Source organism: Episyrphus balteatus, chromosome 2 (genome assembly GCF_945859705.1).
Source record: "Episyrphus balteatus chromosome 2, idEpiBalt1.1, whole genome shotgun sequence".
In the NCBI taxonomy this organism is placed as follows: Eukaryota; Metazoa; Arthropoda; class Insecta; order Diptera; family Syrphidae; genus Episyrphus; species Episyrphus balteatus.
The window spans coordinates 91,227,121-91,243,502 of NC_079135.1; the positions used below are offsets into that span (position 1 = coordinate 91,227,121).

At 35.2% G+C, this 16,382-nt stretch overlaps 2 protein-coding genes across 2 annotated transcripts; one reads left to right on the top strand and one right to left on the bottom strand.

Moving 5' to 3' along the window:
* Nucleotides 1-3,201: 3,201 nt before the first annotated feature.
* LOC129909309 (U1 small nuclear ribonucleoprotein A) lies at nucleotides 3,202-4,092 on the top strand. Its single transcript, XM_055986393.1, has 2 exons — nucleotides 3,202-3,688; nucleotides 3,752-4,092. Exons 1-2 carry the CDS (start codon nucleotides 3,336-3,338, stop codon nucleotides 4,047-4,049), a joined length of 651 nt encoding a protein of 216 aa, XP_055842368.1. The 5' UTR covers nucleotides 3,202-3,335; the 3' UTR covers nucleotides 4,050-4,092.
* A 6,624-nt stretch (nucleotides 4,093-10,716) lies between these two features.
* Nucleotides 10,717-13,597, bottom strand: LOC129909293 (uncharacterized). Its single transcript, XM_055986369.1, has 2 exons — nucleotides 13,443-13,597; nucleotides 10,717-13,375 (listed from the first exon to the last, which is right to left on the bottom strand). The coding sequence occupies exon 2, from the start codon at nucleotides 13,343-13,345 to the stop codon at nucleotides 10,802-10,804; it is 2,544 nt and encodes an 847-aa protein (XP_055842344.1). The 5' UTR covers nucleotides 13,346-13,375; nucleotides 13,443-13,597; the 3' UTR covers nucleotides 10,717-10,801.
* Nucleotides 13,598-16,382: the final 2,785 nt, after the last annotated feature.

Genomic DNA, 16,382 nt, shown 5'->3' on the forward strand with positions numbered 1-16,382 from the left:
GAAAAGTAAGGTGAATTCCATTTTATTGGGGAGTCATCCCTATTTAAACTTTACATTAAAGTTAAATATACCAGAAATAAGGTAGTTCATACCTTATTTTTTCTCCGTGTAGCTGCGTATTATTATGACCAATGATCTGGGATCAAAATAGGAACAAATTTCTATATTTGTCTCTTTTTCGTTCAAACTTGTTTATACATATTAGGGTGTGTCACTTTTGTATGGCCGAAAAAAAGTACCCTAATTTTGCAATGTAATAGTGGTCAAAAGTTTTATTAGGGTCTAAGGTTTAATAATATGTAAAAAAAATGTATAATATCATTCGTCTTTGGCTCGCTCAAATCGGTTGAAGTTGTTAGGAAAAAAACGGTTTTATATGAAAAAATGATTTTTTTTTCTTCGCAGCTTCTTTACTAAGTGTTCAATTCCAACAAATATAAGCTAAAAAGTTTTTTCTTATAAAGATATATGCATAATAGCTGTGTTTTTTTGTTTATCTATATAGATTTAGTGCAAAAAAACGACATCGAGATTTTTTAAATCCATGCAAACATTTGGCACCACTGTACATATACTTTGGCAGCTATCTGTCAAAAATGTTGCTTTTGTTTTTTTTTTTTAACTCCGAAGTGGAAAGGCCATTACATCCATGTTGGATTCAAAAAAAATGTTTTCACAAAAAACCAAAAATTATCTGTATACCCGACAAACAATTTTGGTTCTATAAAGCTTTACAGAAGCAATTGTTGCTTCTGTAAAGCATTAAAGGCTTGGCCACACTGGAGGGTATGCGGTAGCGGTACGGGTAGCGGTGAGGGTACTTGTATGAAAAAATTCCAAACTGACACATCAACGTTCAGGTGTGGAATTTTTTTAGTACAAATATCGTTACCGCTATACCGCATACCCTCCGGTGTGGCCAAGCCTTAAAGGCTTGGCCACACCGGAGGGTATGCGGTAGCGGTACGGGTAGCGGTAACGATATTTGTATGAAAAAAATTCAACATCTGAACGTTGATATGTCAGTTTGGAATTTTTTTCATACAAGTACCGTTACCTCTACCCGTACCGCTACCGCATACCCTCCGGTGTGGCCAAGCCTTAAGGCTTGGCCACACCGGAGGGTATGCGGTAGAGGTACGGGTAGCGGTAACGATATTTGTATGAAAAAAATTCCACATCTGAACGTTGATATGTCAGTTTGGAATTTTTTTCATACAAGTACCCGTACCGCTACCGTATGTACCCTTCGGTGTGACCAAGCCTTTATAAAAGCAAAATTGTTAGTAGGGTATTCTTAGCTACATTTTAAGACCATTAACATTAGTTGCGTCGTTCTTGTGTTATAAGCGTTTGAAGGTAGCCATATTGAATTTTTTGTCGATTTTTTAAAAATCAAATGTGAAAACTTTTTTATTTTTATTTCTAATTTTTCGAAAAAACTTTGGTAATTTTATATACATATCTGTTCAACAATCTTATCAGGATCCATTTAAGACTTTTATCTGAAAAGTGCATTGCGTATATTTCGAGATATTAACATTTCAATGCAACCATGTCAAACAAATTTTTGATTATTTTTTTCTATGAGAGTTTTTTTCAAACCTCGTTTTCTCCGCTTTTTTTTTTTTGTTAATATTTTCAGATATTTCTGTATGAACACAACAAATAAAGTACCTTGGCACTACTGTTTTTATTGAGAGAAAGTAAAATCTGGATAATTATCTGGATTTTTCAAAAATCTATACAGATAAAGTTTTTGTTGTTTTTAACACGTAAATTGTTTTGATTTCAAAAATCTCGATGTCGTTTTTTTTGAACAAAATCTATATAGATAAACAAAAAAACACACCTACTGAAAACATGCTATGAGACTTTAAACTGATTTTGTGATGATTTCCAAAAATGGAAACATTTCAAAAATAATGCAGAAAGCTTATTTTATACTATGTTTCCACCTAGGCTAAATCCGAGATTTAGCTAAGTAGATTTAGAATAAATCTCGAGATTTATTTTAAATCTACTTCGCTAAATCTCAGATTTGGGTTCAGCTACCCTAAATCTAATATTTTCAGCCACTTTCAATCCGAGATTTAATATAAAACTCGAGATTTATGTTAAATCTACTTAGCTAAATCTTGGATTTATTATAGGTGGAAACGTAGTATTAGGGCCAGTTGTACAAACGTGGTTCAGCCTCGGATCAGGAACTTAACCCACCGATTTCGGCGGATTAGCTGCGGGTCAACTGTGGTTCAAGCATGAATGTGGCTATTTCTACTTATATGAACCTTGAACCAGTGCTAAACTTCCGCCTTGCTACCGATTTCAGAAGATAAAAGTTGCTGATCACGGATTAAATATTTGTACAACTGGCCCTTAAGGTCTTAAAAACGATTTGTTGTGTTTTGTCTAAACAAAATGCGCTAGCAAGAAAAAAATATTTTCACATTTGTACTTTTTCAAAAATGGCCAGTGTAGTTTAAGGATTAACTTGCTGAATACAATGGTACAAATGTAGCTGTATCTTAAAGTACTGTCAAATTTTGTTGAGGGAAAACCCTACAAAAGTAGGCTACAGCTAAGGTATAAGTTTGGAATTCTTCAACTTGCGCTACAAGCTACAGCCACAGCTACACCATTGTATTCAGGGGGTAGTACCTGTTCCTGTTCTATTATAGATGGAAGTTTACTCGTGAGTAGAAATCTACTACAACAACTATACATTCCTATCTCCTTGAGTAGAAGTTCATGTGTTATTTGTAGTACTAGATCTACTCATGAGTCAACTACCACCTCCCACTCCAATGGAATGCTGCTTTATATTGTAATTTCGTCGTAAAGGCCAAGAGTCATATGAAGTCAAGTCAATTATAAGCTTGAATCAGAGCTGGTCAACGACTACTTATCTGTTGACGTTGAGGCAACTTTTACAAACATTTAATCTATGGTTCAGCAACTTTTATCTCCTGAAATCAGTGGTTAAGCTGAGGTTTAATAGCTGTACAGCTAGTGTTAAGGCTGCAAATATGCTTGAACCAGCGTTGAACCATCTCTGCCATTCTCAAACCAACATTACTCTTTGCATACATATGAACACACCCATTCTAATATCGTAATCGTTCAATATTAAAAAAAAAATCAAACACTACCATTTGAACGAAGAATATCACTTCAAAGAAAAACGTCAAAATATTAAACGAACACGAAAAACGAATGTGGTCCGGTGTTTTTTTCCAAGCTAAAAAATTTCTTTGGTCTAATCGTTTGCATTTTTTTTGAGATAAAAAAAAGTATTATTTATTAAATAAAAAATAAAAGAAAATTAATCTTAAATGATGGATGTACGACCAAATCAAACCATATACATAAATAATCTAAATGAAAAAATCAAAAAAGAAGAACTCAAAAAGTCGCTCTATGCGATTTTTTCACAATTTGGACAAATCTTGGATATAGTTGCATTGAAAACGCTCAAAATGCGAGGACAAGCATTTGTTATATTCAAAGAAATCTCGAGTGCCTCGAATGCCTTGCGTACAATGCAAGGATTTCCATTTTATGACAAACCAATGAGAATCGCCTATTCGAAGACGGACAGCGATGTGGTTGCCAAAATCAAGGGAACCTTCAAAGAGCGCCCCAAAAAGGTTAAGCCGCCAAAGGCACCAGCTACTGAAGAAAAGAAGTAAGTGGATATTTGTGTATTTTTATGAGATTTTTTAATTTGTCTTGTTTCCTTTTTTTTCAGGGATAAAAAGAAAAAGACTGGTGGAGCAGAAAATGCAGCATCCAATTCGACTGCCGAACAGCCACCAAATCAAATTCTTTTCCTTACCAATTTACCTGAAGAAACAAATGAGATGATGCTCTCAATGTTGTTCAATCAATTCCCTGGATTCAAGGAGGTACGATTGGTGCCGAATCGACATGATATTGCATTTGTGGAATTCGCTACAGAGTTGCAGAGTAGCGCCGCCAAAGAAGCGCTACAAGGATTCAAGATAACACCAACGCATGCAATGAAAATTACTTTTGCCAAAAAGTAAAAATGTTTTTAGCAATAAATTTTTCACTGAAAAAAAAAAAAAATGAACAAAATAATCTTTGTATTTTTACTTGCATTTCGATGTCGTTTTTCATAAATTCAAAATTGTTAGAGCCGTTTTTTAAAAAAACTAATTTTTTTTAAATGATTTTTTTGGAAAAAAAAGTTTTAAAATAAAATTGATATGCCATTTTGTAGAAATTACTAATCAACATCTAAAACCAAAATTTCAAAAAAAAATCAATGTCTGGTTTTCGAAACATTAATAGAAAAAAATTCAAAATTTTTTTAAAAATCCAAAAATTAATTTTCATTCATATTCGATTCACGTGAAATAATCCAGTCAAAAAAGGGTTTCACCTCGGAATGAATGCTAATTAAAATTTTTTTTGCTCAATATCTTCGTTTTGGCATTCTATAACATACCTCAAAAGTCTAGAAAAATCTAATGTCCGCGAGTCGCGATTTTTAAGGTCAAAGCGCGAAAGGAGATTTTCAAAATTAGCAATAATAGACAATGGTATTATATACACATATGATACATGTCTTCGAGGTATTTTTTAATGTTGATGCCAAAAAATCTAAAATCAAGACAATCTGACGTCTTTGTAAAAAGTTACATAATACCAGTTTTTCATCTGTCAACCCATATTATTATAACAGTTGCAAACTTACTAACGAAAAACCCTTAAAAGTTATGGTAGAGGAACCAAATTTTGCATGAAGGTTTTCATATCCATTATTATTAGGAATCAAAAAAATGCAATGAAAAAAACATTCATATCTATGAAAAATTGGTATTTTTTGAAAAAAGGGGACATTTTGTGATATGCACTCAAAAACATCCTGGTACAATCTTGTTTTTATATTCTATATCTTATGTCAAAAATCTAAAAAAATCTTATGTCCGCAAGTCCGCGGACATTAGATTTTTCTAGACTTTTGAGGTATGTTATAGAATGCCAAAACGAAGATATTGAGCAAAAAAAAATTCTATTAGCATTCACTCCGAGATTTACCCCTTTTTTCACCTTATTTTACTGTATTAAAAGTCTTAAATAAGAAGCGTTTAAATAGGAACTAAAATTAAACCTTAGCAAATTTTTTTCCATTAGAATTTCTAAAACAGACGGAAACAGCACTTTGCTTTCAAAAGTTAGAGATTTTTCACGGCTAGTTTGACGTGATAAAGGAAGAAAATATTCGGATTCACGTGAAATGAATAACAGAATAGGTCTGTATATTAAAATTATAAATACTTTATTCTTCTTCTTCCTTTTTCTCGGCGCTGTTATGATCTCGATGTCGAGGGGATCATAACCTTCCCACGTTACTGCTTCACACTAGTGATCCGCCTGTGGGGTTCGCCGGGTTGACCTCAGAAATCGGCGGCAAGCCTCCCGGTTTTGTATTGTTTCGTTTCTGAGGCCAACTGAATGCTGGTGTTTTTGCATTTGCTTGTACCAGGAGTTTTTAGGCCTACCTTTCTTTTTATTTCGTGTTGGAACGTTATATGATATTGCTTTTTTGACGGGGCTCTCAGGATCTCTCCTTTGAACATGGCAATACCAACTGAGTCGGTCGTGTTCAATTTTTTGGGAGATGGTATTTTTAACATGAAGGCTTCCTCGGATCTTTGTACTTCTAATTCTATCAAGCTTTGTTACTCCTGCTGTCATGCGAAGCATCTTCATCTCAGCTGCCGTTAACTTAATCTCATACTTTTTGTACATTGTCCAACATTGTGAACCGTATGTGAGTGCTGGACGCACAACTGCGGTGTAGAGCCTTCCTTTCAGCTTAGGGGGCATTTTTCGATCACAGAAGATAGCAGAATTTTCCCGCCACTTCATCCACCCTACGCTTACGCGATGATTGATATCGTCATCACAAGTACCTTCGTTATTTATCATAGACCCCAGATATTTAAACTTTTCACACTTGGGAAGCACTACACCATTCAAATAAATGTCAGGAATAGGCCTGTGTGGATTAAATTATAAATACTTTATTACAAAAAAAAAACGTTGAAATCGAATTAGTAAAATACTTTCAGAAAAAATCGGATTTAAATAAAACCGTTCTATGGCAGGTACCGTTAATAATGACTTTCAAAAAAAAAAAATATTTTTTCATTGATAGATAGACCTTGTCTTAAAACTTACTTTAACAAAATCGTTGGAGCCGTTTTTGGAGAAATTTCAACTTTATTAAAATCGTTATATGACAAGTACCGTTATTTTTGGTCCAACAAAATTAATTCAAAAAACCCCTCTGGAAAGTCTCTAAAAAATGCTACATACCAAGTTTGAAATCACTCGGTCCCTTCGTTTAGGCTGTAACTTCGTTTACTGACGGACTTCCGGGACTTACTTTTACCTATATCGCAAGTAAAATATTTTGTCTACAATGTAAGAGTACCTAGGCCAGGGATGGCGAACCTTTTTAGAGCCTCGTGCCATTTAAAAAAAAAAACATTTATTTGAGGTGCCTTCTGCGTGCCATATAGTTTTGATCTAGTTTTTTTTGTGACCACTAGAATCAACAATAATTAATTTTAAACTACACAGCGTTTTATTTATAAACACACCTATTAATTTAAATTTTAAAATAACAGATTATAAATGTAGTTCGTTTTAATAAAAAAAAAAAAACATTTCAGATTAAAGGTATAACTAATTGCCACTTTTTGCAAAAAGTGGCAGATTTACAAAATTATTATTTCTTTATAGCGCTATTTGTTTTTGAAAAAAAGTACAAAAATTGTTTTTGGAACCAAAAAAATAAGCTTTCTGCAAAGCTTTCAAATTTTACGTTCGGAAAAACTGAGTTTGAAAAAAATGAATTTGAAATTTTTCACTTTTCAATTTTAAAGGTATTTTATAAATAAAACAAAGAAATAAAAAATAAAAAGTGAAAGAAATATTGTAGTATGACTTCTCTTGTTGTGAACTCGATGCCAAGTTGTTTATATCAGGGCTACGTTTCGTCACTTTAAGCAAAATGCAGGCTGAACTGAAAGATAAAGTTGGAATCATCTGGCAATATACTTCTAAGCGAATCTTTAATGTTATTTATTTGGACAAATTATGACTCACAGGCGTAAGTAGGTGAAAATATTGTCAAGATCTCCAACTTCTACAATTTCATGTTTCCATTTATTTGGAATTGTTCGTCGTATTGCCCTCCACCCTCTCTAGTTTGATTGATTCCAACTCTTTCCTCGTTTCGACTAATTTTTGAGTCGATATCGGACAAATTCGTTTAGCTACATTTCAATTTCTTCACTTTCCTACCAGTAAAATTTAGACATGTTAAGTTTATCAAAGGATGTCGTATCAGGGTCCATAGTAGACCTAGCATTTCCGATAATTCTTTAACTCGTGAAAACCTAATTACCTACCAATAAAAAAAAATTTTCAGTTAATTTTACTTCGTCTGGTTTTTCATGTAAATTCAATCCGTTCTTCAGAACGTGAGTATCTTCTTCTGAGAAGAAGAGATTTTTACAGTTTTACAAAATCTCAAGAAAAAATTTACTGGAAAAATCGTTGAGTGTCGCTCAAATGGCAATTGAATTACTTAATTGGTGGCGTGCCGGAAATATTTTATGGCGTGCCACCAATGGCACGCGTGCCATTGGTTCGCCATCCCTTCCTAGGCATTGTTACTTTTATCACTAGCCCTGTTCCATTGGAGGTGGTAGTTTACTACTAGTAGATGTTTTGGTTAATCTAGTACTATCATCTACTCATGCTCTTCTTCCCGAGTAGATACGATTTGTATTAAATTCACTGAAAGTGCGTTCCATTGAAAATCGCTAGTAAACTACTAGTAGTACATTGCCACCTCCCAAAGGAACAGGGCTACTATAAATTTTGGATTTTTTAGTTTGTTAGATTTTTAAAATTGATATATCTCGCAGTTTTTGAACAATCAACATTTTTTCAATAAGGGTTACATTTTGGTCAGTTCATCGAATTTTTGTATTGAAAGTTACACTTATCGAGTCAATTTTTGTAGAAGAGTTGCGATTACTGCGTCCCAGCAAAAAAACCCTTTCGGCTTTCTAACTTTTTGTACGAAGATATGAATCTTTTAGAGTTTGGCTTGATATTCGGCTTTGTCACGAATTCCATTCGTATCGGGAATTTTCTGCGATTCCCAAAAAAACAATCACAAAATTCGATCGTAGACGATTTTTATTAAATTTTCCACTACGAATGAATTCCTTGATTTGTTTTTCTGGAATCGTAGAAAGGAGAATGGGCATTTTGGACGTTGAGCGGCCATTAATGAAATTGATATCAAATGAAAGAGCTATGTCTTAGGAAAAACTTTTACATTGGAAGTTTCGCGGTATTACTTTAAGAATGCAAGATATTGCAATATTAGTATTGTTAATGCATCGTTTAATGTGTGAGGGAAAAATTGAATTATATTTTTATATTAAATATATAATATGAAGCTCTGTCATTTTCCCTGACCCTGAAGACATTGATCTTGAAAATCCGACCAATAGAACTCATAATACAAGATTTTTAAGCCAACCACTTTTGTTTTTGTTCGACAGTTTTTGAAACGATTCAAACTAACAAAAAATTGAACATGAAAACTCTCAAAATAGGCTTCAAATTGTTGTTTAAAAAAGCTAATAGTTTGGGTTCTAGTGGTTGGATATTCAAGATTAAGATCTTCAGAGTTAGGGAAAATGACAGAGTATCATAATATGCACTTTAAATAAATATTAAAGTTACAACATAGAGACAATCTGCATAAAGTGTTAAATGCAAAAGTGCATTTTATCCGTTCCTGAAGTACGTCACAAGGATACAACTTCTGCAAAACATATGTAAGACTTATTAACATCATAAAATAACAAATTCATCAATGGCCGCGCAGCGTCCACGTTCCATACAAATTTGCCCATTCTCCTTTTCATTTCATTCTATTGTATGGACAACGTACACAAGATGCTAAATCCTATATTGTACAGTATTTTTTGGAAGAAAAGCCTAGACAAGAAATAGAGAACATAAATGAAAGTTAAAAAAAAAACTTCTGCACCACTTGTTTGATACGGATGAAACATTCAGAAATGGTACAAAACAAAATAAGAACTCAACACACCAAATTTTCCGCACTAATAAGCTCATTTAAAAAAAAGCTGACTCACTAACGAATCGTTCGTGTATGGTTTTTATTTATTTTTTTTTAAGTAAATTATATTTTCAAAGTCTAACTCCAGAAAGTTATTAAACTAAGGGCCAATTTTTCAATAGTCAGATAAACCTCAGTTAGAGCTTATTCCTAGGAATATATTTTTTCTTTATATTGACATTATTCTTTTTACAAAAACAGTTCTAACGATTTTGACTAAATTTTTTGTGTGTAAAGTCATAAAGGATTTCAACTTTTGACATAAAAAAAAATATTTTGTTGCCCCGTTATTAACGGTACCTGCCATAGAACGGTTTTTTTGGTGTCTGAATATCTCGTATAGGACTAACCCGATTTCAACGAAATTTTTTATTACAAAGGCGTTTACATAATCTTGATACCTATTAAAATTTAAGAAAATTTCCAAAAAAATACATTTTTGGAATTTTTAAAATGCCTATTTCAAATTTTTTTTTGAAAAGTCAAGTTTTTGAAAACGGGCCAGTGAAATATTTCAAAATTTTTTTTTGAGCGTTATTTAATTACGAAGAAGAAAAAAATAACAAAAATAATAAAAAAATATTAAAATTATTTTTATTTTAAGTGGAGTGATTGAATATAATTCAATATAAGTTCAAGTGACCACTGTCGTACCTGGGCGAAACGCTTTATAAATTTTTGGAGTTGAGGTCACTTGAACTTATATTGAGTTATTTAATTACTTTCAAAATGGCAAACCAATTTTTGTTTTTGAAAAATGTTAGAAAATTTTTATATAGCCAAAAAAACGGTGTTTCATTAACTATAAAAACCGATTTTACATTATTACGTTATCAAATTTAAAAAAATCAAATAATTTTCTCTAATTTTTATGTCATAAAAAGCTTAAGATAAGAGCTGTTTTTAACACAAGAGCAAGTAAGTGCGACCTAGTGGTGCAATTTATTTTAATAATAATAAATAGATAAATAAATAGAATTCATGTTAAAATAAGTGTGAAAAATCAAAGAAATAAGTACCTATTTCTTTTCTTAATTTCTTTTTAATTTTAAAGAATTCAGTTATGGAACATAATATAAAACTTGAGGTTCCAACAGAGATTGGGAAACTAGTTTCCTAGTCTTCTTCCTTTTCATTATCGACTACTCTCATGATCTGGAATCGAACCACAAATCTCTCATTTAACTGCTTCATATTGGTAATCTAACTCGTTAACGCCTTTTTACGTTGTGTTGTATCCAATTCCATTAAGTAATAATAAACTTCAATGCATTACTGTTTCAAAGGACGAACAAACTGGAAATTTTATTTGCTTAAATTTAACTGTTTACAAATCAAAACAACCAACCAACTAAAGTTTTGTTTGAATAATTTATATAATTTTTTGTTTTATTTTGTTCTTTTTTTTTTACTAATTTTTCCCTAGCATTTTTGAGATTAAAAAACCAAAGAAATTAATTACATAAATTTTTGTTATTAAATATTTAAAATTTAGATTTTTTTTTTCAAAATGACTATTACATAATTATTCTCTAGAGAAATGTCCTTTTTCAAATTTTAATTAAAAAAACTAAACTAAAAAAAAAAAAAAACTCAGTACTGTTCCGACATAATTAGAACAACCAACGAACTCCATCCAGTAAACGGTGAACAACCTTTACCTCGACCAGTCTGATCATCATATTGTTCCCATATATAACCACTTCTTTGGTATTCCCTAAATATATTACCAATAACATTCTCACGAAGTTCATTGTATATAGTTCTTGCTGTAGCAGCATAAGGTCCTTCAATTCTACCATAATGCCGCAATGCCTTCAAAGCTAAATAATTTATATTTATCCAAATTGGACCACGCCAATATGGCGGATCATGTTCTGTATTGCGTTTCATATAAAGTGGCGACGTCTTTGACAACGAACGTAAACCAAATTTAGTCCAAAGTATATTCGGATTATAAATATCTTTCAAAATCTTATTAAGATATGGCGAATCGTGATCGATGATTTCCAAGAGGAATGGAAACAAATTCGCATAACCAAATGTAGAATCGACAAAACGAAGATCAGGTTGCTTTAGAGTGACTCTTATCATTTCAAGTTGTTGTTGCTGATATTTTGCAGCGTTACGTTGTGTGATTTGAGGTCGTTTAAGTACAACCGAATCTGTATGTAGACCATAGTCGGCATAGGTTTCTGTAAATGGACTCAAATGGAGATCATTGAGCAGTTTGTTATCCGACAAGTACGAAGCCGTTTCGTAGTATTTGGCATCATTTTTCCCCAACAAAGTCGAAAGCTCTGCCATAACACTAGCTGCATGTGCAATCCAACAGCGAAGATCCACATGTCGCTCTTGTGCTGTCGGATGTGATGCTCTCGGAAAATCATCCAAACCCGATGTCAATGTTTTTGGATTCAGCTCTCGTTCACTTTGAGCATCTCGTCCTTTCCATTGATAGGCTCCCATAACATCACTCTTCTGAGTGTTGTTATACCACGCAAACCAAGCCTGAAGACGGGGATACAATCTCTCCAGAGTTGCAAACCTCCCCTTAACCGACAACTCTTTTCTATGTTGGGTAAGAATTTTCTTCAAAGTAAGAAAGAAAGTCGGCGGATTGGCATTTGTATTTCTTTGGATAACAAATTCAGCTGGCACCTTAGCCAGCGCTTCAGCTCCAAGAATTTGCTCCCGAGGTATCCATCCTTCAACATTCAATAAATCAAACCAATGACAAATTATATCAAGGGATATATCCAAATCCCATGAAGATATCAACAATCCATGAAATCCCTCATCCCAAAGGAATCCTCGTGGAAAGAACGATCTCGAAGGAACTGCTGTATACAGAGGAGCCTTCCAATATGGAACTGGATTTTTTGTATAAACGCTTTGGACTTTCGATGATCCATAAAAGTATCCAATACCTCCCATCATATTGCTCACAGCATATTTGGCAAATTTTACCTCCTCAGCGGAGTAACCCTTCTCACGGAGGTGAAATGTTTCTTCGAATTTTTCATTAAAACCCTCAATTTTTTCTTCAAGGGTTTTGGTATATTCCCTACCAATCGGTGGCTTGGGTATCTCCTCCCCAACCGAGAATCCCGAAGTCGATTGATATGTAATGTCTATAGCGAAATCCAATTCGCCAGTTAATTGAATTGCAATGAAATTAGGATCGGCCACATGACTTGTCGATGAGATCATTTCTCCTGGCAGGGATATAAATCTTCTACCAGTCTTTGTGGTCACTTCTCGGAAGTGGGCAAAGAGAATCTCTTTCAGATCTTTTAGAGAATGTGTTGCGGTACTTAAATGCGATTTATGAAGGAGTTTCCCCTTAACTGGCTTAATTTTTACTTGGAACTCTCCAAGACCCGATGTCTCACCATAGATTCCAGGTTCAGATGACCTTTCATCTGGGACATATTTAATATGTCCATTTGTACGCTCATCGAGAGCTACATACCAAATTAGCGAGATTTGACTATTCCAAGCATTTGTATAGTTCCTAACACTAATTCGGGAAGTCCAATCTCCACCGAATTGTTTGCCCGGATACTTGACAAACGAAGTCTTCAACTCAAATGGAAGATCATGGATTTCTTGCATCCCAAAAGTCCTACCATCGTGATGCGTCCAACCGTATGAATCGAGATTATCCCCGATTTCACACCAATGTCGAATGCCTTTGCCCCCATGACCTAGATTTTGTGGTGAATACCACATCAAACCCATAACCAACGAATGGGGATCTCTTGTTTTTAACCCAAAATAGTTTCCAGGTCGATATGAACCCCAATAACGATCGGGGTCATCTAGCCCAGTTCGTTGGACCATTTTCTCACTGTCATAAGGAGTATTAACTCGGGTTTCTAAATAACCGAGATACCCAAAGTAAGAAGCTATTGCCAAACAAACACAACCAATTATAGTCTTCCATTTGCTTAAAATGAATAAACCCGAATCGGAGGTGGTTGTTCGGGTTTTATTTGGATGTTGCTGGTTTTGTTTTGATGGCTTCTTTGGCAAGGGGCTTTGTTGTTGGGAACTTTGTGTACTACTTGTACTGGTTGTAGTTGGGGTTGGTGCCGAATTTGTGTTTCCGGCGGCTTTTCGTTGGCGTGCCATTTATTTAGAGTCCACGTCAGCTTGTAAAAACTTTTTTAAATATAATCTTGTTTATATATATCTTTGAAAAATTGAATATTGTGAAGTAGGTACTTACTTAAATCGAAAGGGTTTATTTTCCAAATAAGATAGTTATTTTTGTTATCTTTTTTTTTTTGATATATTTTTTATCAATTTAGATAGCGACTTTATACTTTTGCTAGGCCATTATTTTTGTGTATACAAATGACAGTGGAAAACAGAGAAAATGCAAGCCAAAGAAAAGATGCGGAATTGAATTGAATTTTATTGAGTCTTCAAAGTTAGGTTACATTTTATATCTTATTCTAACAATAGCTTTTATTGTACTAAAGTGGCTATAAAGTATTGCCTTCTTTTTCGAGTATTTTTTTTTGTAAAGCCTCGTGGCGGTCAGTATTTATATAAAACTAAATATATGGTTGGACTGCTTTTGCTCATAAGCGTTTAGTTGAATTTGTTTGTGACGGTAGTCACGAATACATATATACAATAAACTTAACCTATCTTAAAACTACATACATACGAAAACTGGCCAGTGCAGTGATATGCTTAAAATCTAACATATTGCTTTAGATTTTTATTTTTTTTTTTTTTTTCGTTTCTTTTCTTTTTTTGTTTCTTTAGAGTTTATGAAGCGAGAGCGCCATATATACATTAAACATACAATTTAAATCACAGTATACGAGAGTGTATGAGCAACATTTTAACATTGAGATATACATTTAGGGTGACTGAGTGAAAGATTCGATTAATGGTGTAGAGAGGAAGATACATTTTGGTATACATTGATGTTGTTTCTCTATCTTTACGAGCGATAGCTCTTCTTAATTTATAAAATAGTATAGATACATTTGGTAGGAGATACAAAATGAAATAGTCAGTAAAGTAGTATGAATGTGCTCAACACTAATACAAAATAGATCACGGAATTTTGATTACATAGATACTAGGATGAGAACAATAGCATTGTAGCAAACAATAAAACATTCAATTAAGATAAAATTAAATCAATTAACTGGCGAATATGTTTTAAAGTATTTTAGATGTACTAGGGAATATGCTTTCAGTTTTAGCATCAGGTGTTTCGATGCGCCGTTATGATTCGTACCGCTTACTTGTATGGATATAGCGTGCGATGAAATGCCGCTATTTACTGTTGTGGTGTGTTATGTTGTACTGTTAGCACAGTTTAACTTTTTGTACATACTAGTTTCCCTGTTTTATGGCGATGTAATTATCCATCCTAGTCACTTTTTGTGTTATTATTAGCTGTGGCTTATTGTCTGTTGCTCTTGATGATTTATGTCGACTTCAAAGTCGCACGTTCTTTGCAGGACACACGAACGGGTTGGGGCATCCCGCAGACCCGTAAGTGACTCGTCCGGATCTCCATCACTATTTGAATTAATTAGCTGTGGCTAATTATCTATTGCTGGTGTTGACTTATAAGTCACACGTGTTTGTTGGACATACGAATGGGTTGGGGCAATCCCACAGACCCATTAGTAACTCGTCCAGGTAATATAACTTTACGTTAAACTTTTACTAGCTCCAAGAGCTGCGACTGCCTTCGGCCACGGTTACTTCCTGTGTCTCGAAAAGATGCGGAGAGAAATTTTTATTTGACACTTTTTTTATACTTAACGAAGAATAGAAGTTGAAAAAGTGAAAAAGGTTTGTTTGATTTTTTATTTCATAATAGTTGCATTCGTTTGGGGGCATATCAATTTAATGCGGAATGCCTCATGAAACATTAGCACTGTTCCATTGGAGGTGGTAGTTTACTCATGAGTAGATCTAGTACTACAAATAACACATGATCTTCTCTACTCGAGGAGATACGAAAGTGTAGTTGTTGTAGTAGATTTCTACTCACGACACGAGTAAACTAACAACTCCAATGGAACAGAGCTATTATTACAAGACTGTTGTAACTCAAATTTTTTTTTTTTTGCTTGAGGTGACATCGTATTTTACACAATAACTTTATATTTATGTATCTAATATTTTAAATAATTACTGAATAGTTAATTGCATTCATTTTATAAAGAAAGTTGATAAACAAAACAATTTTTTTATAATTTGGAAAAGATTGTAAATAAACATTTTTTTGGGAGAAATTTTTTTTTTTTAATACTAGTGCGATATGTTCCATGAGACATGAAAACACGTCCGGGACACGTCCCGGACATGTCTGGGACACGTCCGGGACATGTCTGGGACACGTCCGGGACATGTCTGGGACACGTCCGGGACATGTCTGGGACACGTCCGGGACATGTCCGGGACACGTCCGGGACACGTCCGGGACATGTCCGGGACACGTCCGGGACATGTCTGGGACACGTCCGGGACACGTCCGGGACATGTCCGGGACACGTCCGGGACATGTCCGGGACACGTCCGGGACATGTCCGGGACACGTCCGGGACATGTCCGGGACACGTCCGGGACACGTCCGGGACATGTCCGGGACACGTCCGGGACATGTCCGGGACACGTCCGGGACATGTCCGGGACACGTCCGGGACATGTCCGGGACACGTCCGGGACATGTCCGGGACACGTCCGGGACACGTCCGGGACACGTCCGGGACATGTCTGGGACACGTCCGGGACATGTCCGGGACACGTCCGGGACACGTCCGGGACATGTCCGGGACACGTCCGGGACATGTCCGGGACACGTCCGGGACATGTCCGGGACACGTCCGGGACATGTCCGGGACACGTCCGGGACATGTCCGGGACATGTCCGGGACACGTCCGGGACATGTCCGGGACATGTCCGGGACATGTCCGGGACACGTCCGGGACATGTCCGGGACACGTCCGGGACATGTCCGGGACACGTCCGGGACATGTCCGGGACACGTCCGGGACACGTCCGGGACACGTCCGGGACACGTCCGGGACATGTTCGGGACACGTCCGGGACACGTCCGGGACATGTCCGGGACACGTCTGGGACATGTCCGGGACACGTCTGGGACACGTCCGGGACACGTCCGGGACA